The following is a 27,262-nucleotide window of genomic DNA, read 5'->3' as shown; positions in this document are numbered from 1 at the left end:
AGCAAAAAATCAATTTTTTCTGAAAAAAATTGGAAAAAATTTTTCGAAAAATTTCTAATTTTTTCCTTGACTAAAAATAAGTGGTGCACTATTTTTTCCTATTCTTCAGGGAATAGAATAAAGTAGAAAAATCACGTTTGGTTAGAAGACGCGACAATTGGAGAGCAAAAAATCAATTTTTTCTGAAAAAAATTGGAAAAAATTTTTTCAAAAATTTCTAATTTTTTCCTTGACTAAAAATAAGTGGTGCACTATTTTTTCTTATACTTCAGGGAGTAGAATAAAGTAGAAAAATCAGGTTTGGTTAGAAGACGCGAACATTGGAAAGCAAAAAATCAATTTTTTCTGAAAAAAATTGGAAAAAATTTTTTTAAAATTTCTAATTTTTTCCTTGACTAAAAATAAGTGGTGCACTATTTTTTCTTATACTTCAGGGAGTAGAATAAAGTAGAAAAATCACGTTTGGTTAGAAGACGCGAACATTGGAAAGCAAAAAATCAATTTTTTCTGAAAAAAATTGGAAAAAATTTTTTGAAAAATTTCTAATTTTTTCCTTGACTAAAAATAAGTGGTGCACTATTTTTTCCTATTCTTCAGGGAGTAGAATAAAGTAGAAAAATCACGTTTGGTTAGAAGACGCGACAATTGGAGAGCAAAAAATCAATTTTTTCTGAAAAAAATTGGAAAAAATTTTTTCAAAAATTTCTAATTTTTTCCTTGACTAAAAATAAGTGGTGCACTATTTTTTCTTATACTTCAGGGAGTAGAATAAAGTAGAAAAATCAGGTTTGGTTAGAAGACGCGAACATTGGAAAGCAAAAAATCAATTTTTTCTGAAAAAAATTGGAAAAAATTTTTCGAAAAATTTCTAATTTTTTCCTTGACTAAAAATAAGTGGTGCACTATTTTTTCTTATACTTCAGGGAGTAGAATAAAGTAGAAAAATCACGTTTGGTTAGAAGACGCGAACATTGGAGAGCAAAAAATCAATTTTTTCTGAAAAAAATTGGAAAAAATTTTTTCAAAAATTTCTAATTTTTTCCTTGACTAAAAATAAGTGGTGCACTATTTTTTCTTATACTTCAGGGAGTAGAATAAAATAGAAAAATCACGTTTGGTTAGAAGACGCGAACATTGGAAAGCAAAAAATCAATTTTTTCTGAAAAAAATTGGAAAAAATTTTTTGAAAAATTTCTAATTCTTTCCTTGACTAAAAATAAGTGGTGCACTATTTTTTCATATACATCAGGGAGTAGAATAAAGTAGAAAAATCATGTTTGGTTAGAAGACGCGAACACTTGAAAGCAAAAAATCAATTTTTTCTGAAAAAAAATGGAAAAAATTTTTTCAAAAATTTCTAATTATTTCCTTGACTAAAAATTGTGGTGCACTATTTTTTCATATACTTCAGGGAGTAGAATAAAGTAGAAAAATCATGTTTGGTCAGAAGACGCGAACTTTAAATAGCGAAAAATCAATTTTTTCTGAAAAAAATTGGAAAAAATTTTTTGAAAAATTTCTAATTTTCTCCTTGACTAAAAATAAGTGGTGCACTATTTTTTCCTATACTTCAGGGAGTAGAATAAAGTAGAAAAATCACTTTTGGTTAGAAGACGCGAACATTGGAAAGCAAAAAATCAATTTTTTCTGAAAAAAATTGTTTAAAAATTTTTTAATAATTTCTAATTTTTGCCAAATATGCTTTTTCTACTTTATTGTACTCCCAGAAGCATAAGAAAAAATAGTTCACCATTTATTGTTAGTCAAGGAAAAAATAGAAATGTTTCCTATATTTTTAAACTTATTTTATCCTGAAAAAATTAAAATTATTTTTATTATTATAATATTAATATTTCTTTCAAACTACAATTATTTATTATTTATATAATAATATAATTATATAAATAATAATCATATATTATTTGTATTTGCTAATGTTATTTAATTTTATTATTGCATATTAATTGAATTGTTTACATTCCGTTAGAGCCAGTTGAGCGCCTAACGTTAGTTTTCTTTTGTTTTGTTGCCAACACAAAATTTTTAAAAATTAACTGGTTGCTGATAACTGGGTGCCAGCTTCAGCTTCATTAAAATATTCTATTTTTATTAATCAATGATAAATAAGTAAAATTATTAAAAATTTAAATTACTTACAATAACTATTGATGGTTTTTAATTGACTTTTATTTTCAAAAAGTTTGTCTTTGTTTTAGAGGTATTTTTGGTATTATTGTATTAGTATTCGTCTTGTCAAATAATATTTTCAAAAATATTCTTTTATTTTTTTATTATTATTTGAAATATTTTTATTTTTATAAATTGGTAGAATCGAAGATTTTAATTGTATCGTTTCTATATTTTGTTTTAATAGGAACAAATTTAAGTTGTATTTAAATTGAAATAAACATTAAAAAATTATTATTCCTTCAAATTTTTTTATATGTTCAGTATTGGTGTTATTGTTTACTTTTTAATAATATTAAAATAAAAATAAAATGGAGAAAGACTCTGCAGATAATAGTAAGCATTTATAAAAAATTTAATTAATAATATAATAAGATATAATAATTTAATGAGAATAATAAATTTATAATTATTTTTCATAGAAAGAAAAAATAACAAGGCGGAAGATTTTTCGATGAAGAAATTTAAAAAAGGTATATTTTTATAATTTTATAAAATTATTAATATTAAAAAATTAATTATATGTTTTAAAATAAAAATATTTTTAAAATTAATGTTCTTAATTAAAATTTGTTTCAGAATCAGAAGAGGAAAAAGAAGCAGAAAAAATTTCTAGTAACAATATCACTCCTTGTGGAAAGAATATCAGCGAAGGTTAGTTTTTACAATAATAATAATAAATTATTATAACAATAATAATAAATCATTAGAAATTATTAATTAATTAATACAAAAATAATAACAATATTATTATTAATAATATATATATATATCTTTTAAATAATATATCAAAATTGTTTTTATTTACTTTTAGATTCCCAACCGCAGGAAAAAAATGGAACTAATGGCGGTAATTCTGACAATAATTTCGAAGAACGTGAGTTTGATATTATTTGTCAATAAATATTTATTATTTAATAATCGTTTTTATAATTTATTATTTTTATGATTAATTATGTTTTATTTATTTTAAATTTCTTTCACTATATTTATATTTTATATATTTTCTGTTTTATAAGTAATTAAAATGAATTTTTTTTTACTTTTAAAATATTTATTTTATAAAAAAAGTTTTTTATAAATCTTTTTTGTAACTATTTTTTTATAAATATTTTGTTATATTAAATATAATTCTTTCAATTTTATAACTAAATTTATTATTTTACAGTATTATCAGAATGGGATGAAGCATTATTAAAATTTATTTTGGAATGGGAGAAAAAGAACCAAAGAAAATTATAAATAAAAAATGTAAATAAAAAAAATATAGATAAAATGAAAAATAAATTTTTAAATTTTAAATATTTAAATTTACAGTAAATTTTTTTTTAATTTAATATTGTAATTTTATTATTTTTATTATTAAATTATAGTTAAAAAATTATTAAAATAAATGGACAACAAAAATATTTATGAAATCTAAATAAAAATTGTATAAATTTATTATATTTCATGTAGTTATTTATTATTATATTATTTAATATTTATTATATTATATTTTTTATTGTTATATTATATATATTGTTATTATATTGTTATATTATTGTTATTACTTATATAATAATATAATAATATTTAAATTTATTATTATTAATTTTTTCATTTTTAACCTATTTCAAAAAATTTTGTTAATTAAAAATAATAGGGGTTATTTTATTGAATATAAAAAAACACAATCAGTCTATACCAGTCTATACTTCAAACGTATTTGTTTATAATAAATTTTGTCAAAATGGGTACGTAATTATTAATTGGTTTATATAAAATTATTTATTTATTAATTCATTTCTTAATTAAATTAATATTTTCAGTATTTGATTTTATCAAAAAAATATTTTCATCGTCTGAAAATGAAAACAAAATTGAGAGAGAAGAAAAAAATGGAAAGAAAGAAGAAAATGTAAAAGGTGAAGAAAGGAAACAGAATAAAAATAAGAAACAAAATATGCAGGAAGAAGAGGATGAAATTAATGAGGAGGAAATTCAGGAAGTTGATACGAAGGAAATCAAGATGGAGGTTAAAATGAAAAAATTAAATACGAAAATGCAAGAAACAGAAGGGAAACAACTGCTGCCAGAAATTTAAGAAGAAAGAATAAGCAAAAAGCAAACGCTAGGTATGAATATGTTATCTAAATTAATTTTTTATTCTTCATAATTTATTTATTTATGCTTTTTCGTAAATTCAAAAAAATTAAATTTTATTTCAATATTATTAAAATAATTTAAATTTGAAATAATTCCAGTTTTGTTTCTTAAAAAATAGTAAACTTTATCTTGTAATTTTTTATTGTTATTATTTATTGTTTATAAATTCATTTACATTTTTAAATTTTTATTGTGTGTTTAATTATTATTTTTTGTTATTTATTATTATTTATAAATTCACTTATTTATTTATTCTTTATAATTTATTTATTTATGCTTTATCGTAAATTCAATAAAAATTAAATTTTATTTCAATATTATTAAAATAATTTAAATTTGAAATAATTCCAGTTTTGTTTATTAAAAAATAGTAAACTTTATCTTGTAATTTTTTAATTGTTATTATTTATTGTTATTGTTTATTTATAAATTCATTTACATTTTTAAATTTTTATTATGTGTTTAATTATTATTTTTTGTTATTTATTATTATTTATAAATTCAATTATTTAATTTTTGCTAAAAAAATTTTTTATTTATTTAATTTTTTAAAAATATATTATTATCAATTAATTGTTGAGAATAATGATTATATTTAAAGAAATAGATGAATTTTTATAAAATTAATTAATATTTTTTATTAAATTTAAATTAATTAATTTAAATTTTATTTGTAATTTTCAGAGAATTGCAGCAACTAAAATTTAATAATAATGGAAAGCAACGGTGGAATAATCGAACTGCTACACCATATGCTCGATCATATCGACAAAGATATCCACCACAAGGATTATATCCACAGACAGGCTATCCAACACAATTCTACCCGCAACAACAAATGCCTTTTCCTAATGCATACATACCACAAACGTATTATCAGCCACCTTACACATCACAACCATATTATCAACCACCATACACACCACAAACATTTTCCCATCCACCATACGCGACACAAACATTTTACCCACCTCAATCACCATATTCTCCGAGTTATTAGGAAATGTATTTATTGAAAATAAAAATAAATAAATAAAATTTAATATTTAAAATATTTGTTGATTTTAAATGACTGTTTTCTCCCTATAATTTCTTAAATAAATTTATTGTATAACAGAAAATGGTAGAATTTTTCAACTTTTGCATTATTTTGGAAAATTGAATTTTCGACAATAGGTTAAAAATAAAAAACCAGACAAGTGCGAGTTGCACTCGCACTGAATTGGCGGGTTCCGTACACAAATACAAGGATAATACTAGTGATATTTTAACAACAATTGGTAGACGTTTTCAACTTTTGTACTATTTTGGTAAGTTGAATTTTCGACACTAGGTTAAACATAAATAAAAAAGAAAAATTGAAGTATTATATATTTTATATTGTAAGCATTAAGCAAAGGAACCAATTTTGGAACAAATTTTCTAAATATTGGTTCCTTTGCTTAATGCTTACAATATAAAATATATAATACTTCAATTTTTCTTTTTTATTTATGTTTAACCTAGTGTCGAAAATTCAACTTACCAAAATAGTACAAAAGTTGAAAACGTCTACCAATTGTTGTTAAAATATCACTAGTATTATCCTTGTATTTGTGTACGGAACCCGCCAATTCAGTGCGAGTGCAACTCGCACTTGTTTGGTTTTGTGTTATCGTTACTGTCGTTATTACTATTTTTACTGTCCGTTTTATTATTATCTTGTACTGTTAACTTTTCGTTTTTACTTTTCGAAGTTATATCTTTTTCGAAACTGTCGTTAATAATTTTCTCTTTATCAAGCAATTTTCCAGAACTGTCATTGTCAAGAAAGGTGTCACTACCGTCTTTATCACTGTCATTGTTATTTTTCGCAGTAATCAAATTGACTTGATGTGGACCGGTTGGAGTAGTGTTTTTCTTCTCGTCAGGACAAACTGAATCGGTTTCGCTTCTTCTAGGACTGCTTGGTGTAAAAACTGGCGACACATCTACCAGATAAAATGTTAATAAATAAAAACTGTCAATTTAAAAGAAAAATAAGCTGTCGACAACACACTCGTACGGTCATTACATATCGTTAAACTATTCGTTATTGCATTTATGAAGTGAGATGTAATGCTAAAATAACTTCGATTGGAGACTAAAGTCCATCCATCCAGAGTGAAGGAGATTTTCGATTTATTTTCATTTAAAATTTTCCTAATTGCGTTTTGCATATTCAAAAATCTACTTGAAACCTGCGAGCGTTACTCATTTCGTAAAGGTAATTGAGAGTGTGGATTTAAATAGCGAAATAAATTTTTGATACATTCATCTTCGAAGAAACTATAGGGCAGATATTTTTTGACAACCCAATCCACTATTTTCTTATTGATGGCACCTTGCTCAAATGGCTGCAATTATATATCAAGAAAAGAATGCAATAAAATTAATATGCATTTTTCTCAATAAAAAATATTTTTAGTTTCAAATTTGAAAGTCAGTTAATAATAATAATATTAATTGATACGTGCGAAACGTAACTATTTAAAATTTTTTTATATTTTTTAAAAATTTTATTAAGATTATATAGAATCTAAAAATGGGTAAACATGTTAATTAAAATTAAGTACACCTTACACTAAACAAGCATAAATAAATGCTAAGGATTAATATATATACATATTACTCATCAATTTGTTATTAAAAAAGCATAGAGAAAATCCATAAAAAGAAATAGTTATTTTAAATTTTTCTAGTATTTAAAAAATTACTAAATTATCGCCTCGATAAAAAGAATATGAAAAGAAATCATTTAAGAAAATGTAGCGACCGTCTCGGGAATTCGTCAGTTTTGCAAAAGTAGTCCCCTACACAAAGACTCTTTAAAGTACTTATAAAAAATTACTAACAAAGGAGAACACATACACACGCACAAAATCCAATAGAGAACAACGAACTCTATCACGCCATTTACCAAGGAATTTGCAAGCTTGCAAAAAGCTTCCTTGGTAACAATAAAGTATTGGCGGGCCGTGTGCATAAGTTTCTCTCACCAATAAAAAATGAGTCAATTTCCAGGGTGTGGACGATTTCCTTTTGGACTTATTCGAGGAGTTTTATTGAGTACTTCCCGCAGAGCGGACGTTTACTATATCTTTATTTTTCCTTTTCCCGAAAAAGGCGGAAGTAGATTATTTTTCTTATCCCCAAAAACAAGGGTTGAAATTCAAATATTGAAGTCAGTGTTTTATTAAAAAAGGATAGATTTATAAAAATCTGATATTGTTATTTAACAAGAATATTTAATTAAAAAAAAAGGAATCAAATAAAAAGAATATATATTAAATTATACAAAAAACAAGTAAAGAAATAAAATATAAAAAGGTGAATATTTAAAAGAGTGAGTTAAAATAAAAGAAAAAAGAAAGTAAAATTTATTTAGTTCTAAATTATAGTGTTTTTCTGAGTGATTTAATTAAAATCTCAAAGTGAAGTTCAGTTACCATTTTAATATATAAGAATAACGAATACAAGATATTGAAATTCAAGCCTTGTATTTGAGATCTAAGACACTCTACTCTCAGTCTCTTTAAATTCTGGAATTTATTCAGAAAATAAGATAAATGTTTAAATACGGTGATCCCGAAATTTGAGCATTCAAATATTATTTTTAGAATGTTGTCTCAGATTTAGATCAATCGCAGAGTACAAACTTAATTAGGAGAAAACAAATAAAACGAAATTACACGTATTTATAAAAAATAAAAGTATAAAGTATCGATAAGAGCATAATTGAAATTAAAAACAGGATATTATCCATAAGTGTCGACATTACCTTAGGGTCAAACCATTTTATTTCGCCTAATGTATTTTTGACCTTTATAAAAAATTTCAATACTTCGGGAAAATATTCTTACATGTTTTGGGATTACGAAATGCACAATGATTTGTAAAAAATAATTTCATTTCATATAAAAAAAGATATTATAAATTGAGAGTACATGAAAAAAGGTTACATTGACAGGCATTACAAAATATTTAAAAAAGGAGTAATCTCTTTAAGAAATATAAAAAAAGCGATTGCTATTTATTTTTAAAGACTTAATTTGTGATTTGAACTTGATAAAAGTATCAAATAATTTATAATAAACTGTAAAATATGTTATTTAAGTTTCTGTATGAAATGTCAAAAATCGATCATATTTAACAATTTTTTTTGACAAAGTAATTTAATTTTCGTAAATCAGAATTATTTAAATAATAAGTATTTTAAATACACTTTATTATTATTTAAATACTTTTTTGATTATCAACTGAGAAATATAAAAAAAACCTTAAAAATGAACCATTCTTCATTTTATCGGGATTTTGAATGTTTGTAACTTCGTTGGAGAAAACCCGATTTATGCCAAATTTTTGGAGCATGTTGATTGAAACAATATCTTCCTGCTACTAAAATTTCGCGATGGGTTCTGCACTAGTTTTCAAAAAAAATTGATTTAAAAAAGTGTTTATTTTGAAGGTTAATGACAAGTATTATAGCTGACTTGAAGTTGGTTTGCTACTTGCAATAAAAGTCAAATTCAAAATAAAACGATTTTTTTAAAGTCAGTTTAAAACAAACCAAAATAAATTTTAAAATTAATTAATTTTTATGAAACTTCGTAATAAGGTGTTTTTGGGGTCCTTAGTTACATATCTGAAGTTAAAAATTTAAACAGGACCTCGCTGCTAATCAGAATTTAGAAGGTTAGTATTTATTAGCTAGATAAGGTTCATTCGCCAATTAGATGATACGATTTTATATATATTTTGACTCCATCCTCCTTTGTTACACTTTCTACATAGTAAAAATTAGAAAATTACATGTTCTGTTACACTTAGATAGTTACACTCAGGAAAAAGGGTACATTAAAGGTATGCTTTATTAGTTCACTTTAACTAATCAATTTATTAGAAATATTACTATTTGAATCAGAGATCGACTTTTTGTTATCAAAATAGTTATTTCTAATTAACTAAAATTTAAATAGAACTTTCACAAAAATTTTGTTGGCTAATGGGATAAGATATTCCATAATTAAGTTTCATAAAAAATTATTAATTTTTTAAACATTATGCCCGCCATATTGAATCCGACACCTTTAATTTTTGAAATCTAACTTTAGATTTGTAATCAGAGACCCCTAAAACCCCTTAATACCAAGTTTCCTAGAAATTGATTAATTTTAAAATTATAATGGCCGCCATATTGGATCCGCCATTAATAATAACCAATAATAATATTATTCTTAGTATCACTATTACAATTACTAATTTCACAAAAATTATCCAAAAACATTTTTCTGGAGGTACTAGGAGATTTATAACCACTTATTATATTTAAATTAAAAAATTTTATATTAAATAAATCAACATGATGTTCATAATCGGATATAATAGCGGTTTTACGAACATGCTTGACTATTTTGTATTTTATATTTTCTTTAACAAAACAAATAACTCCTCGCGGTAATTTTGATGATTCATAATCAGATCTGAAAGCTGTTACATAATTATCCATTGATAATTCATCTAATTCTTTCAAGCGGGTCTCAGAAAAAATTAATACATCTGCTTGTTTAAACCATGCATCACATTGTATATGCTTAATATTCTTTTTTAACGAACATGCATTTTGATAAATAATTTTGATATCACCATCAATGTTATTTATATAAGACAGTTTTAATTTTTTGTTAGTTCTGAGTTTATCCATTTCAGAATTTAGTGTTACATCTTTCTTTAAATTGTTTAAAAAATTTAAATCACCTAAAATATATAAATCATTTTAATGACAGACTCTACTAAGAGCAACATAAACCATAGGTCTTGTTAGTCGATAACTATTTCTAAAGTCTATACAAACTTTATTGTATGTTTGACCTTGACTTTTATGCACGGTTATTGCTTCAGCAGGAACTAAAGGAAATTGCTCTCTTATTATTTTATAACCCATTCTTTCATTTATATTAATTGGAACTTTAGATTTAATTATAGGAACCAGATTTTGATCTTTATTGTTTTTTATCATAAATTCTTTATATGTGCGACGACTATTACATCCTTTAGTCTCTTTATAAAAGTCTAGCCATAATATTAATGGTGTGCCATTTTCAGGAAATGATATATTTTTCAATGTTCCACATGCTCCATTTACTAGTCCATCGGAAACTTCGATATTAGTAATTATCATATACTTTATTTCAAACTTCAAATTTAAATTATAAGAAAATCCTGCACATTGAATTCTAGTCTTATTTTTTATAATTTTTTGTAAATATTTAAATTAATAGGTAAAATAACTTTTTACACGAATACATTCGGACAAGTGGTTTTTAATGTATAAAATGCTCCAACGTTTCGAAATCAATACGATTTCCTCATCAGGGAGTCTACAAAATAATACAAAAAACAAAAATATAAAATGAAAATACGAAGACATTAAATAATAATTTATAAACATTAAAACTTATAAACACTTTATAAACATTAAATCTTTTTAACTTGAATTCCCATTAACATTAACATTTTTATTAATTAATATTTTCTATAAATTTCAGTTAATAACTCCAAATGTTGCATTCCAATTATCGGATTAAAAATCCTTTAATTCTTTTGATATGTTATGTAAAACATTTTATTGGTAAGATATTTTTATTGTTTTCTTTATAGTGACTTTTATGTTCATTTTAATTATTGTTTTATTTTTTGTTAATTTTTGTTCTATTTATCAATTTTGTTTTATTTATTTATGTTCTGTTAAATTATCATTTTAAGTCTTCGTGTATTTCTTTTTTGTTTTTTTATTTTTATTGTTTTAATGTTTATAAATTATTATTTAATGTCTTCGTATTTTCATTTTATATTTTTGTTTTTTGTATTATTTTTTAGACTCCCTGATGAGGAAATCTTATATTGATTTCGAAACGTTGGAGCATTTTATACATTAAAAACCACTTGTCCGAATGTATTCGTGTAAAAAGTTATTTTACCTATTAATTTAATAAAATAAACTCGGACGTAAATATTTAATTTTCTTTATATCAATTTTACCAAGAATGTGATCTTTTGCATAATAATGATAACATAAATTATCATTATCTTTAATTTTCTTTTCATTATATATATCTACAAGTTTATTTTCTGTGAATAATCTAATAGCTTGTTTTGGAATGTCAGATTCTTTTACGATTTGAGTTGAAAGTAAAGACATATGTCTTTTAAACAAATTGTCTCATTTGCTAAATTACACAGGCCAACAAAATTTGATTCAATTTACTTTCCAAGAATCAGACAATACTTTTCCGAAGGATTTCGACGTGCTGAATCCGAATCTGCCCTCAAAATAGACCCGTCACGTCAGGTTTTCGAGATATTTTAACCTAAAAGTGCAAAAAACCTGTTTTTAGTTATATTTGATGTCATGTAACATGAAGAGATAATTTTTTATTTAAAAAGTCAATATTGCATCTAAAAGTGCTACTCTTCCCCTTTAATATCCATTTTGAAAATTTAAAAAATCTTCATTTGTCTCTGAGTAATCGTTCGTTGAATTTTTTGAGTTTGTCAAATTCTTCGAAAACTGAGTAGAAACAGCCAAAACTTCGATAATAAAGCAGATTTTAACTAAAAACATCTAAATTTTAAATAGTTCTGAGGATTTTTGATATAACTGAATACGAATTCGATATCAGATTGACAGAATTGAAAATGGCATATTTTAGGCAAATACAATCAATTTTAAGTAAATCATCTGCCATATTGTATACGCCATTTTCAATTCTGTCAATCTGATATCGAATTCGTATTCAGTTATATAAAAAATCCTCAGAACTATTTAAAATTTAGATGTTTTTAGTTAAAATCTGCTTTATTATCGAAGTTTTGGCTGTTTCTACTCAGTTTTCGAAGAATTTGACAAACTCAAAAAATTCAACGAACGATTACTCAGAGACAAATGAAGATTTTTTAAATTTTCAAAATGGATATTAAAGGGGAAGAGTAGCACTTTTAGATGCAATATTGACTTTTTAAATAAAAAATTATCTCTTCATGTTACATGACATCAAATATGACTAAAAACAGGTTTTTTGCACTTTTAGGTTAAAATATCTCGAAAACCTGACGTGATGGGTCTATTTTGAGGGCAGATTCGGATTCAGCACGTCGAAATCCTTCGGAAAAGTATTATCTGATTCTTGGAAAGTAAATCTTGTCGGCCTGTGTTATTTAAGCTTTCAATAAAAACTTGTTTATCCTTTTGTCTCATTATTTCTGTTAACTCGAAAAATTCAAACTCATCCCAAAGAGGATTACATGCCAATATGCTTAAATCAGAAGTGTTTGATGTTAAGTAAATTGGTTTGTCCATAACAGATGGTAATTGATGGAGGTCTCCGACCAAAATTACTGAAACACCCCCAAAACTATCATTAACTCATTTGATTTGTCGTAATCTAATATCAACTCTATTTAAAGTTGTACTACCAACCATAGAAACCTCATCAATTATTAAAAGTTGTACATCGTTCATTTTCTCGCGAAAACTATTTGCAACATTAGATGACAATTCTTGAATTTTTCCACCGAATTGTGTTATTGGTAATGCGAAAGCTGTAAGAAGTGTGACACCATTTATTAAAAATGCAGCCTTACCAGAAGGGGCACATAATAAAACATTAGCACTATCAGGACTTAAAATTGTTTTATGTTTATTAATATAATTTGATATTACTTGATAAATAGCATTAATAGATTTTGATTTACCAACTCCAGCTGAACCACTTATGAAAATTTGCAAGGGAAGTTTATTATTTTTAAAAGAATGTAATATGTGTGTAGTAATCATTATTTGCTTAAAATTCAATTGGTTAATAATTTCATTTATGTTTTCTGCATCTTTAACTAATGGGATAGCTATTCTATTATTATTTTTACTGAAATTACTTTCATTTTGCTTCCTCATAAGGAAGCTTTGCATTCGTGACGATTTTCAATTTTTCAAAAGAAGGTTATATGGACTCATTTACATCTATAACATATGTATCTTCAATTCTGAGCAAATGTCCAGATGTATGTGTGTGTGTGTGTGTGTATGTCACAAAAATTGTGTACAAATTATCTCAAACAAATTTTGATGGATTGTCTTGAAATTTTGCAGGTTTATTGCAGTCATTAATACCTAAAATCTGACACAAGGATTTTCAAAAATATCTAAAAAAAAATTTTATACAATTTTTTTAAAATTCAAAAAAAAATTTTTTTGTATTTTTGTAAATAATTTTTTTATTTGTTAATATTTTAATTAGTTATTCTCAAAATTACATTCCTGACAAGAAAACGAATCGATTGATGTATACAAAGTATATTTTTTATCAAAATTTATAAAATTAATAGAAATTTTTCTTTTTCACAAAAAATTCAAATTTTGTATTTTTTTCATAATTTATTTAATATTAATATTTTTAAATGATTATTCTATCATAAAAAAGAAGCAATTTGCATATGAAATAGAGGTGTGCATTTAATCGAGTCGAACTGAACATTAATCGACTCGACAACAGAAAATTCGAATCATTTCGAATTGCAAAAGTTTGCAAACCGCAATATAATTCCATTTAATTTATGAATATATCTTGCTGCATCAAAAAGAAATTTCCTTAAGAAGAATGTATGCTTTGATTGTTATGCTTTTGAAAAATCATAATTTGGTTTTCATGTCGATTTGTACCTAAAATGAAGTAATGAATATATTATTAACTTTAGTAAATATTTTATATGTTTGATTGGATTCTATCCCGATTCTATGCGATAAATTTAATTTTATACATATGTTTAGATGGAGTTTGCTAAAATTTTGCAAGTGAATTACGTCACGAATTTATATTGTATATGTTGAGGAAGCTAAATGGTCATGAAATGAACAACTTGTTTAAAAGGATTCTCAAAAGCTTTTCCATGATTAAATTGATTAAAAATGTCAACGCTAAAATTATTTTCTGATTCAGTGTCATTCTCATCATTATTAGAATCAAAACATTTGTTTGCTTCTGCATCTGCTAAAGCTTTTTCAATTTCATCATCACCGATAATTTGAAATTTTTGATGATTGGTTTGAATTAATGTAAGATTTTGATCATAAACCTGTTCTACATTAACATCTTCTACTTTCAATTTTTCATTTTTCCAAGGTAGAAATAAAAGAATCTGTTCGCGAAAGTAATTATTTTTATCTTGACTTAATTTATATCTTCTGTACCTTAAAATTTTACTTTTTTTATTTTCTTAACATTATCTGCTTCGGAAAAATCATTATCACTTAATTCATTATCAAAATTTTTGGGATTTATCAAAGATGTTGCATATTCAGCCAAACATACATTTTTTAATGCTTCACATCTTTTAGAATAATTCTCGAATACATTTGAATAGTATACATCTGTAGAATCATCTTCTAAATTCTCTAAATCCTTTTTTCTTTTTAACATTCTCACTCGTTGGTCAATAGGTACAGTGTTTATATAAGTTTCAAACCTACTAAATTTTGATAATGGAAGTGACAAAACATGATACGAAGCTTCTTGACTTGATAACACATGGCCGTTAATAAATATATTTGCGAATTTTCTCAATTGTTGTTTTAAATCAAGATTAGCATTTTTAATATCCGTTGCTGCTTCACGTAATAATTTTGAAAGTCCTGCATCAATTTTTGTCACATAATTTATCATATATGACGCACACGAAAATGGATCTAGTACAAATTGAATGTCCATGTTAGATTCCATTAAATTCAAAAGCTCTAAATTGTATGCATTAATTGAAACTTCTTCACTTCGTCGCTTTAGAAAAATTTTAGTTCTTTTTAAGGAAGATTTAATAGCATCAATATATTCTGTTTCTGAAATTTCTAAAATAACTAATATTTCTTCAAATGATATATAAGTTATTTTATCAAAATATAGTTCCAATAAATCTCTAATCTTTTTTAAATTACAATTTCTTTTTTTTTAATCTTTTTATTTTTCATTTTCATTTAAAGGATCAAGAATTCAAGTTTCCTTCATTACGAATTTGGGATAATCAAATCTACATTTTTTCAAATTTTTAAACCCTTTGTAACAAGTTTGTGTATGAGAATGTCTTTAAAATGATACCAATGGATTCTTTGAATCATATTCACATGTTATGAACTTATCAATGAACTCCGTACATTCAAGGCGAGAAGCATTATTATTATTTTCAAAGATAGGTGCATTATTACAATAAACAAGATTATGGGTATGAACAGATCCACTAGATTGAAATTCTTTTCTTTCAAAATAATCATTTACAAAATTTTCTCGAAATGGGCCATATTTACTTTCTAAAATTTTTCGTATTTCATTAAATTTGTTTTCTACATACCGCACGCATGTTATGGGATCATCTCTAATTAATTTAGATTTATTATCTAAATCTAAATGAAGCGCATCAGTAACACTAATAGATTTATTAAATTTATCGTGTTTAATTATATCGCTAAGAAAATCTTGGTCTTTAGCTTGTTTTGCATTTATAACATTTTTTAATTTATGTTTTCTTAGGCAAATATTAAGATTAGAATTTACAGACAATTCAATCTTTCTATCAGCCATGAATAATATGTTTGTAGGATTACACGCTCGACGATCAGTACGTCGACATTCTGATTTTATGCGTTCAGAATAAGTTAATTTCTCTTCTGGATCCATAGGGAAACCACCATATATTGATGGAAATGAAAGTTCTTGAATATGTTTCATAACATGCCATGGAAGAGGGGATTTCCCTTGACCAGGAGCAATATTGATTACATCATTACTAATAAATTTATTTCTATCAATAATTAGAACTTCATCATTATCATTAAAATTATTTTCACTATTAAATTCATTTTCAGTTTTATCATTCAAAGTATAATCATTATCAATTTCATTTTTAGTTTCATTACACTCATTCGTTTTTTGCTCATTATCATTGCAATTTTTGTTATTATATTTATTATTTTTGTTAACGTATTTCTCATCTCGCGGAGAAACAATGAAGTTAATTTCTTTTTTAAATGATTTATCATATGATTTAAAAAAATTATCATCAATTTTTATTTCATTTTCTAAATATAAAGGACAACCAATTAAATGTTCTAAAGCTTCGCATATTTTTGATGGTTTTATTGTCTCAAACATATAATGAGATTTATAATCTTCATGTCTCTTAAGTTTTATTTGCACAGTTGATAATTCATTAAAGTTTCTTGGCAAAACTTTAATCATTTCATTAATTTCAACTTTAATGTTTACAACGCTACCCTTTAAAGATAATTAAGAATTCATTGAAAATGGTAATAATGCCTTTATTTGCCCGAATGGTATAATTGGTGAAACTAAACGTTCTTCAACCGGCGATAAACTTCTTACAATTTCTGGAACGTCATGATATTTAAGATTCCAATTAGCTGCCATTTTAGGAACTTGGAATTTTGTTACATAATTTTTACAAGTTTTGCAAATTAAATTCGAATCGTTATTTATAATTAATGAAAAAAAATTTCTAAGTCATTTTTAGAGCATTTATCTAGTAAAAGATTTTCAATACTTTCCTTCTTCCATGAAACTAATGATCTTGAGAAAAATAAATTATCACAAAAAACACATTAATCATTTGGACCATTCTTTCTTTCCATTATAAAGTCATAGATCAATTTATTTTCATTATAATTTTTACTATTTAAATTTAAATTGTTTCTAATATTCGTCATATAACGTTCTCGAAAATAAAGAAGTTCATCTAACCGTTGATCTTTTTTCCTTTTCCTTTTCTTTTTCCTTTCTTTCACTGATTTACTAATATACATTGTTCAATTATTTATAATTGGAATTCTTTATTTTTTCTGAATTAGAAAAAAACTATCTTTCCTTAAATTTTTTATTCTTAATTAATTTTTTATTTTTTCTCTTTCTGAATAATTATTATCAGATCTCAATTTTTTAATTCGTATAGTATTTTTTGTACAATCGTTAGTCTTATAATTTTGGTTACTCCTTAAAATTTTATTTCTTTTATTAATGTTATTTAGTTCTCTATTTTTATAAAATGTGGTTTCTCTCATAGTTTTATTACGTTTTATATTTAAAGCATTTTCTCGTTTTAAATACAATTCATTATTCCGTAAACTTTTAATTCGATCATTGTTTTTAATCAATTCTGTATTTTTATATATTTCATTGGATCTTAATACTTTATTTCGTTTAATGTTTAATAATTTTTCTGTTGTTGAAAAACTTATATTATTATGTAAAATTTTATTACGCTTAAAATTTTCAACCGATTCTTTTCCACGTTACGCCTCTTTTAAACGCAAAATTTTAATACGCTTAATATTTTCAACCGATTCTTTCCCACGATACGCCTCTTTTAAACGTAAAATTTTAATACGCTTAATATTTTTAACCGATTCTTTCCCACGATACGCCTCTTTTAAACGTAAAATTTTATTACGCTTAATATTTATAACCGATTCTTTCTCACGATACGCCTCTTTTAAACGTAAAATTTTATTACGCTTAATATTTTCAACCGATTCTTTTCCACGATACGCCTCTTTTAGACGTAAAATTTTATTACGCTTAATATTTTCAACCGATTCTTTCTCACGATACGCCTCTTTTAAACGTAAAATTTTATTACGCTTAATATTATCAACCGATTCTTTTCCACGATACGCCTCTTTTAGACGTAAAATTTTTTTACGCTTAATATTTTCAACCGATTCTTTCCGACTGTACGCCTCTTCTAAACGTAAAATTTTATTACGTCTAATATTTCCAATTGACTCTTTCTGAATGTATGCCTCGTTAATACGCAAAATATTATTACGCTCTCTATTTTTAATTGCTTCTGTATTACGATACACGACATTAGATCGCAATATTTTATTACGATGCATATTTTTAATTGTTTTATTTTTTCGATAAGTGACATCATTTCTTAATAATTTTTTATGTTTTTTATTCTTTAATAATTTTAATAATTTAGAATGAGTTTTATCTCTGGTCAAAACATTCAAAGAAAGATTTTCTTGACAATTTTCTCTCATTTTTCTCATAATATCTTTTCTCATTTTTTTACGGTGATCAAAACTTTTTCTTTTACACAAACCCATTTTATAATATAAATATAAAATATAAATACAAAAACCGTTTATAAATAAAATAAATTTTGATTTTATAAATTTAAATAAAATTATAATACAAATTTAGCATAATAATATGAGTTTTTTGTTTCTTTCGATTTTACAAATATGATAATTCAATTGTATAATAAAAGTCTTCTATAATTTTAAAAAATTACGTAAAAATAATAAATTATAAACTTTTAAAGTTGTTAGATTTTTTGCGCAACATTAAGGAATAACATAACCCAGAGCTAACTAAAAATATAGTATTTTTTTTAATCAATTATTTTAAGAAAAATACATTTTATTATCATGAAGCTTGATTTTATTTAACGTTAAACACATATCAAACTTAATTTAATAAAAATAAAAAATTTCTTTTTTAAAACTTCTCCCATATTAATTATCAATTAATTTAATTAATTGATATTCAGTATATTTTTATGTGCTCTGAGTGATATTACCCCTTAAATCGCTGGTTTCATTTACAGGTCACAGAAGTTTAAGAACTTTTTTTAATTAGAGAAAACTAAAGTAATGTCAAAAAATTTTGTTCAAATTTAGGGAAATTTCTATAAATTTATTAGATTTGTAAAAGGCTAAAAGCTTGATCAAGTATTTGCTAGCTTTTCGTTTGTTTAAAACGAGTTTTTTTTAAAATTCTAAATTGTGGATCCATTATGGCGACCAAATTTTTTAAAAGTTAACGTATTTAAATAAAAATATTCACTCGAGTTTTTAAAATTACAGTAATTAGTTTTTAATTCATTTTCTTTAATTTTGGTCATCAAATTAACATAAACAATTTTTTAAAAATTGTTTATTTAGGCTTCGTGTTAAAAACCAGAATTTATTTATTGTTTAAAAATTGAGCTTTTGAGATGGCTCTACATTCTAATTTGGGGAGGCACCAAGCTGCCAAGGTCTGAAGGACCTTGTTTAATTTGCGGGAACGTTATCCTACTTTTAAAAGAAACCTGCGATGCTTCGTTTGATTTATAAATTTAATTCTTTTGTCTTTAATTAGTTCAGGAGTTTTAAAGAAAGTAAATCAGATTTAGTATTTTAAATGGCAACATTTATTTAAACATTATTTCAGAACAGAATGCAAGGAGTTAACAAAACTTGCTAATGTTTGTGTTGGAGGATATAAAATTTGTATAAAGATTAGACATTGGAACAATACAGAATTACTTACGTATATTTTCTTAATCCTACCGACAGAGCATAATTCCTTTTAGACGCGGCGCAGGCGCTACGCGCGCGGACTGGCCGGTTGAGGAACAGGGATCCTCCGTCGGGCAAAACACAGTTGAGAAAGTTGAAAATTTAGTCGTCTATGCGACTAATTTTCTTTTTCAAGAACTCGCGAATTTTGTAAAGAAGAGAGTCTTCTTTAGTTTTGTGGAACCACTGAATTGAGACGGCGCAGGTACTACACGTACGGACTGGCCGGTTAAAAACAAGATTTTCAAATTGTTTAATATTTAATTAACTGAAACCTCACTCAACACAGCTCGCACTGGACTCCGTCGGTTAGAAGATTCTATTTTATTTTTTCGTCCGCCTTTCGTATTATACTAGTTTTTTCGCTGAGTTCTATACGGGGGTCCGACGCGCAGACGGGCTTAGTATCGGCATTTCCTACTTTCTTGCGATTAACAGATCTGCCAGGCAGTAGCCGGGACAGGTGTTGATCGCTTGAAGAGGAAAATTGTACAGCGGCGATAGAAATTTTGCGACAAGCCTCTACTCCTTGTCCTGATGTCAAAGTGGGGTAAATTTGTCAACTAAGGATTTTTAGAATTAGAAGTAGGGAAATTCTTCAGGCCCATTGGACTTTGCACTATGCTGACGTTTCTGATTGCATGCAGTTTTCGTGAGAACGGAAACGGCGTTGTTAATTTGATACTTATCAGAAACAATTTTTATAACTAAATATATAAATTATAATTATATTGTAAAGAAAGAATTGTTTATTTATAATTACAATTTATTTATAGTTATAAGTGTTTAATATAAGTTGTATAAATAACGTTATATTGGTCCTACATTTTATAAGTTACTAGTATATGTATTTTGCATTCATAATTATACATATACACATATACATGCAACTTACAGTCCTCCGGCATTTTATTGTTAACAATAAGTTACAATAAAATGTTTAGCTATTATCAAATTATTTTCTGTAAATTTGGAATAGTGCATAAAACGAATAAAATATATACGCTTCATAAAGCGTTGAGTCAGCCTCCAAATGAATGTGCATTTGTTATGATATTCTAGTCCCTAAGTTTGTAGGCCCAAAGGGGAAAAAGGAAGGAGAGACAATAGGAGAGACAAGGCAATGAGCAGAGGCATGTGTAGCATGATTGTGTGTGTGCCCGTAACGCGAAGAACTCAAGGGTGTGGTCGTGTTAGATCTTGTAGCCAGCGGAATCAGTGGATGTGCACGTATACACCTAGGTCGTCTCAATGCATATGTGTGAAATGCATTACCTTTAATTATTTTCAAATAGAGGTTTCTTTTATTATATAAAATTTTAAGTATTAATAATGTTTATAAATTTATGCATACAATTTATAAACAATATTATAAAATATATAGGAATTTATGTTTTATAAATTCTGTCCTATCTTTTGTAGCTTTATTAAAAAGAAAAATAATAATAAAATAGTACCTGTTAAGTACCTTGTACGTAACAATCCACCATGGAAATTTTCTGTTTTCGTCCCCGAGAACTTTTTGCTCAAAAGATAAGACAGAAACCACGTAAAACATATATTTGATGTTTTTATAAACGTATATTTTATATATATCAATTTAGTAAACATAAGTTTCGACATGTTTGTCATAGATCAAAGAAAAATTTTTTTTTTATTTAATTTACTTCTCAACTATAGTCTTGCACGTCAAGTCGGTAGGATTAAGTTTTGCTATTTTGAAAGTTCTCAATTTTGCACTCGATTCACTCGCATATTTCATATAACGATGATATTTCGGTTAAATGTATTAATAGTACAGAATATTATTTTTTTTAAATTTTTCTTTCAATTTTACTCTTCAATTGTTTAGATGACACACAAAATACTCTCTCCTAGAAGTTGAAATTTTCTTGATTCAATTGTATCGTATAAATTAGATTTTGTTAAATGGACATATGCGGAGAACATAGATATTTGCTTCGATTGATGAAGAATTTGATTGATATACGAAGAATTAAAAAAAAAGAGTTATACCCTTTAATAGATAAGACAAAGACAAATTAGACTATTCTTGAAATTATAATTTTGTTGATTAAACTGTAGCTGCCATTGAAAGCTCAAACATGGCTTTAAATGAACGCTTGCATATCAAAATCTTTAATCTTAAACTTTATACATTTCAAAGATCAATGTGAATCATTTCAACTTTTAAAAAATAATTTTTTTTAGCAACTTCCATTTTCTTTACTTTTGAATTTTCAATATTATTTCTTTTCATACATTTGTATGATATAATGTATTGTACGTATAACCTTTAACTTTAACATTAAAATGTAGTCAATTATTAGATTCATATTTTTAATTAAAGAGATAACAATTTAAAGTTAATGAACATAAAGTTCCTTTTATTGCTTGCTATAATAACTTTGAAAATCTAATAATTAGTTATTTGAAATCTAAGTTTTTGATTTCGGACGTAATGTTTATCTTAACGGATCATGTTGACATTAAGAAGATTCGTTATAACTTACATATTTTAATAATTTTTTTTTAATTTTCTAACAACTATGAGTATACTAACATTTAATCAAAAGCATTTATCGTTTGTCTATTGAATTAAATGAAAAAAACAAACAATTATAGGTTCCTTACATTGTTTTAGTACACTGCAAGAACCAGTGTCCCATTTGATATCTTAAAATAAGATGCTTTCGAAAGCATCTTACTGATTTTTAAGATGCCTTATACGTCTTAGATATTTTTTCTATCTCAAAAAGTAAGACACTTCTGTAAGTTATTTAAAGTGTCCAAAATCAAGATGTTTTTGGCGCAATAAGATGTTTAGTGATAAAGTCACTTATGTATCGTAAAATGCGAAAAATAATTTAAGTTACTAAATACTAAGATGCATGAAATGTTTTACATATAAGCCCATAGTTAACCTCCAAACTTTTTTCCAAAAAATATGCTGAAAATATGTACGAAGATACTTTTAACATCTTAAGTTAAGACACCTCAAGTAACTAAAAGTGACTACCAAAACATTTTAGAAATGACTACGAAAACATTTTAAATTAAGACACTTCTTTTTGTAGTGTACCAATTCTTAATCCGTACTATTAATCAAAAGGTGTCTTGTTTTATGTTTAATTTATGTTAATATAACTTTTTTTTTTAATTATAAATAATGATTTGATTTAAACAAAACTTAATTTGTAATTTTAAAATGCCATAAATTTTAAATAACAATAGGCTGATTTTAAAACAAAACAATTTTTGTTTAACTTAGATCGTTGTTTTTCGATGGTACAGTTGTAAAATTTTTTTTTAATTGTTGAATTTTAAAGAGTCGAAAGAAAGATGATTCCATAAGAGTGAGATTTTTCCAAAATCCGAAGTGATTGGATTGTAAGGTGAAGTCCCTTTTTTATTCCTTGATTATAGCCATTGTTGATGGAATTTTAGATAATTGGTGACAGGTTGGTTAGGGTTATTTTTTTCTTTACTTCTGAAGAAAGAATGATTTGTCTAATTTTGACAAAGTAACTGGATTTCAATACCTATATAACACAAGAAAATTATATGATCATACGATACTTTGAAATTTTGCCGATTGCGAAAAATTCTTCTTTTGTAGACTAGTTAAACAATAGCTGAAAACTTAAAAATAGCTTTTGGTTACAGTTATACGTGTATACCAAATTTTCAATTCAACGATCTAAACCACTTGTTTTGGCTTGAAGTTTGTTCTGATGAAAGTTTTTTTTTTAGAAATCAACCCTTTTTGAATTACTCTTATATGATGTATTCAAATATATGTCAGTCACATTACAATTGTTCTTCATGATTATGTTTCAAGACTTTTTTTTTTACTATAATATTCGAGCTATTTTATACCATATAACGAAAGAGTAATCTGGATATTATAACCTCAAAAGTGAATTTTAACATCTAAAGGTTTAACTTAGTTATATTACTCATAATCTTTAGAAGTAACTTAAAAAAACAAAATGATGAAACTAAAATAATCATACACAATATATTAGTGATAATATGAATAATGCACACATAACCTAATACAAGAAAAGCACAAAAAATAAAAAAACGATCTGTTACGTTTAACTGAAAAAGTGAAAAGGAGAAACTACTACATAAGTATATACATAAATTGAATACTAATATGTTTACAATTTACTAATTAACATATTTTAAAGATAAACCTAGTTTAATCTATATTTGTGATTTAAGCTTATCCATCAGTTTCAAAAATTAGTTACTAACTTACTTAGCACATTCCTACTGGCTATTTTTATAGAAAGACATTTTTTCTCAGGTTATGGCAATAGATTTTATGCTACCTATCTGAATATGTTAATTTTACCTAATTGATTTAAGATTTTTTTTTAATTAATCTTGTTTTTAAACTTTTTTTTTAACATTTTTTTTATAATGGTAATTTTTAATTACGTTAAAAGAAGTAATACTAATAGTCTTATTCATCGTGAATGGTTATTGACTAAACTTAACCAAGCAAAAACAAAACAAATACATATTTTTTATGGTTATTATAATCTTAAAAAAACTTATTGGATTTCTCCTGTAGGTATTCGTATAATTCGTATATATTAGTATAATTCTGTTAAGATATTATAGTATTATTTAAACTATTTTATTACATTATGATAATATATTATACCATTTAGAATTATTTATCAAATAACAAAAATATAATGATATTACAATGCATTATAGTATTTAATTGTTTCAATAACAAAGTAATTAGATAACTATTGATGCAACTGGCAGTATCTTTATTTACAAAATTAACTTTAAAAATTAATTAAAAATAAGTAATATTAATATTATTAATTAAAACTAAATATCTTGCTTCTTGAAGACTTAATACATTTAACTATAATATATATATCGTAACGATTTTTTTTTTAATTTAATATTTAAATCCTAATTATTTATTATTATGAATAGAAGATTACGCTTCAAATCTAAGACAAGTAATAGAACTATAATTATTCAAGTAATACGATCACAGTAAAAGTAAATCCTATTTTGAGAATTATCTGAAATGAAACATATTTTGAAAAAAATCAATCTTAATTTAAGCTGGGCTTACGTGAAAATAAGGATAGGCAATCTAAATTTACAATTCTCATTACTTTATTTTTAAATTATTCACTGAATTTAATAGTTGTATCGTTTAGTTTTCTCACATTCTATATGATTTCCTTAAATTGAAGATAATCAATGTTCTGATAATCAGCATGATTTTCTCTTTAAATTCAGGAAAATTTATGACTTGAAATTAATCAAGGACTAAAAATAAGTTTTCTTTTACTGTGATATTGTAATTTAAATAAATTAACTGAAATTACCTAAAAGACACTTTCACAGTATAGCTATTGCAATATGATATATATATGTGTGTGTGTGTGAAGATAAATGCTTGAATTTGTTTTGTTCCTTTTAAAATTTTGAGGTTATAATAAAGCTCGAATATATAGTGATAGAATAAAACTTTTTTTTACAGAAAAGTTATGCCAAAGTCATTCTGAGTAATTATGAGAACTTCCAATATCAGAAATATCAAAATTTAAATTAATTAGTAATAATAAGTAGAACCTTTCATTTTTCTGAAAGATAGATTTTTCTGTAATAAATATTCTTGCATATAAAAATAATTTTTTTTTTTTGATAGCAGTGAATAGAGTTGGTCATCCTTACTATTGTATTTGTGATACTTATAAATGACATGTGGGTAAAAATATCTCTTCTAATTAATTTTGTCTAATCAACAGAGAACTTGCGGGAAACAATATTGCTTTAGTATTTCCCTTTTTTTAAAAAATAATTTCTCTTTTTTTTAAAGAAGGAGTTTTCGCAACCGACATCACCTTTTGTCTAAGGTGAAACTTAGAATTACCAAACATTTCTTCATACCAGCTGTGTCCTTGAAATCAACCTTGCTGATTAAGCATGGTGGATCATATGACATATCATAGTAGAGCTTATCTCAATTACTGATGCATGCCAGGACAAGAATCATTTCTTTCAATTTCGGGAATATTAAATAATTTAGTTGATTAATAATAACTTGTTATTGTAACTTATTGTAAATTTTGTTTTATCAATTGTAGATTTAGACCAAAGAAAACATTTTTTTTTTAATTAAGATAATTTCCTTTTTTTTAATAAATAGTTATTGATTTATTATAAGGGACCATCACTAGAACGGAACAAAATTTAAATTCAATTTTCTTTTGGTTTTGTTTAATCATATGAAATCCAAATTTAAATCATTTATGAATTTTGTATTTAAGACGGTAACAAAACTATCACATTCAATTTCGTTTTTAAAAGAAACTCAAAATTTAAATGAACTTTCGGTTCCAATAAATCAAAAGATAAATGACTAAACATATTACATTTACACTAAACTTACAAAATTGTTATTACTTTGAAAAAATTAAAAAACATTAAATGTCAAATGCTTAATCAATTCAATTTTTTTAGAATAAAGTTTTCTTTAAATTAAACATGATTCATTTAAACAATTTTTTTTTAAGCTTACCAATTTTATAAACTAAATTAAATCTTATTTTAAACTAAAAAAAACTTTTTCTCATTGAATATAATAATAAATTTAACATATAGTTTCAAATTGAATAGATTATTATTGTTTTCAAATAATAAGATTAAAAGCTTTTTGAGCTAATGATTTTTTTAAATGAAATACTATATTAACAAAAATAATGTAATAGTTTTTTTTATTGCACCTTTCTTTTTTATACGACTTTTGTTCTGTTTAATAAGAACATAACTGAATGAAACGAAAATTTTTTTTTTCGATCCTTGTTTATTGTCAACAATATCCTTATATGAAATCAGCAGATATGCAAATTAGGTAAAGAGAGACATTCTTATTGACATTGCCTTTAGAGAAAGAAAGAAAGGTAGCCGTTACCAGAGAAAGCGTTATCGGCGCCGTTATCCAGACGTTATCGAGACCGTTACCTTTGGAGTTTCTGTTACTATATATATTATATATATATACATATAATAGTCTTTTCTTTATATTTCCCTTGCGATGAAGGAAGAAAGAAAATATTACCTGGGTTCTCCGAGGTAATCCCCATTACAAAGGCTATTGTTTAAGGGTTCGTAATCCTTCTTAGGGTCGAATACAGGCCTATATATATATATATATATATATATATATATATATATATATATAGTATATATATATCTATGAGTGCGAAGAGGACACTCACGTTTAGGGCCTACCACCTAAATATAAGAACGAAAATTTAATTTAAAAATCATATCGTCGATTATTTTCCTTGGAGCACGTTCTACGTGTCTTCAACGAAATTGAAGTATAACAATTTTTTTGGGAATTCACTCACTATAGGTGAGTGAATAAAAAAGTTAAATAAGTGAATTATCAGTGAATACTTCGTGAATTAGTAAATAGTGATTTAGTGAATAGTAAGTATTAGTGAA

At 24.9% G+C, this 27,262-nt stretch overlaps 1 protein-coding gene and 1 long non-coding RNA gene across 2 annotated transcripts; one reads left to right on the top strand and one right to left on the bottom strand.

Annotated features, from left to right (window-relative positions):
• The first annotated feature begins 4,081 nt into the window (after positions 1–4,081).
• LOC122503131 lies at positions 4,082–5,389 on the top strand. The gene is made up of 2 exons (XR_006301711.1): positions 4,082–4,304; positions 5,020–5,389. It is a non-coding gene; the product is annotated as an uncharacterized LOC122503131 (long non-coding RNA).
• Positions 5,390–5,949: 560 nt separating this feature from the next.
• LOC122503135 (uncharacterized protein DDB_G0290803-like) lies at positions 5,950–25,754 on the bottom strand. The gene is made up of 3 exons (XM_043613570.1): positions 25,700–25,754; positions 17,860–18,153; positions 5,950–6,305 (listed from the first exon to the last, which is right to left on the bottom strand). Exons 1-3 carry the CDS (start codon positions 25,752–25,754, stop codon positions 5,950–5,952), a joined length of 705 nt encoding a protein of 234 aa, XP_043469505.1.
• Positions 25,755–27,262: the final 1,508 nt, after the last annotated feature.

The sequence above is a fragment of the Leptopilina heterotoma genome, unplaced genomic scaffold (assembly GCF_015476425.1).
Source record: "Leptopilina heterotoma isolate Lh14 unplaced genomic scaffold, ASM1547642v1 Lhet_245, whole genome shotgun sequence".
NCBI lineage: Eukaryota > Metazoa > Arthropoda > Insecta > Hymenoptera > Figitidae > Leptopilina > Leptopilina heterotoma.
The sequence above is the reverse complement of the archived record's forward strand: the minus strand, read 5'-3'. Positions and strand labels throughout refer to the sequence as shown.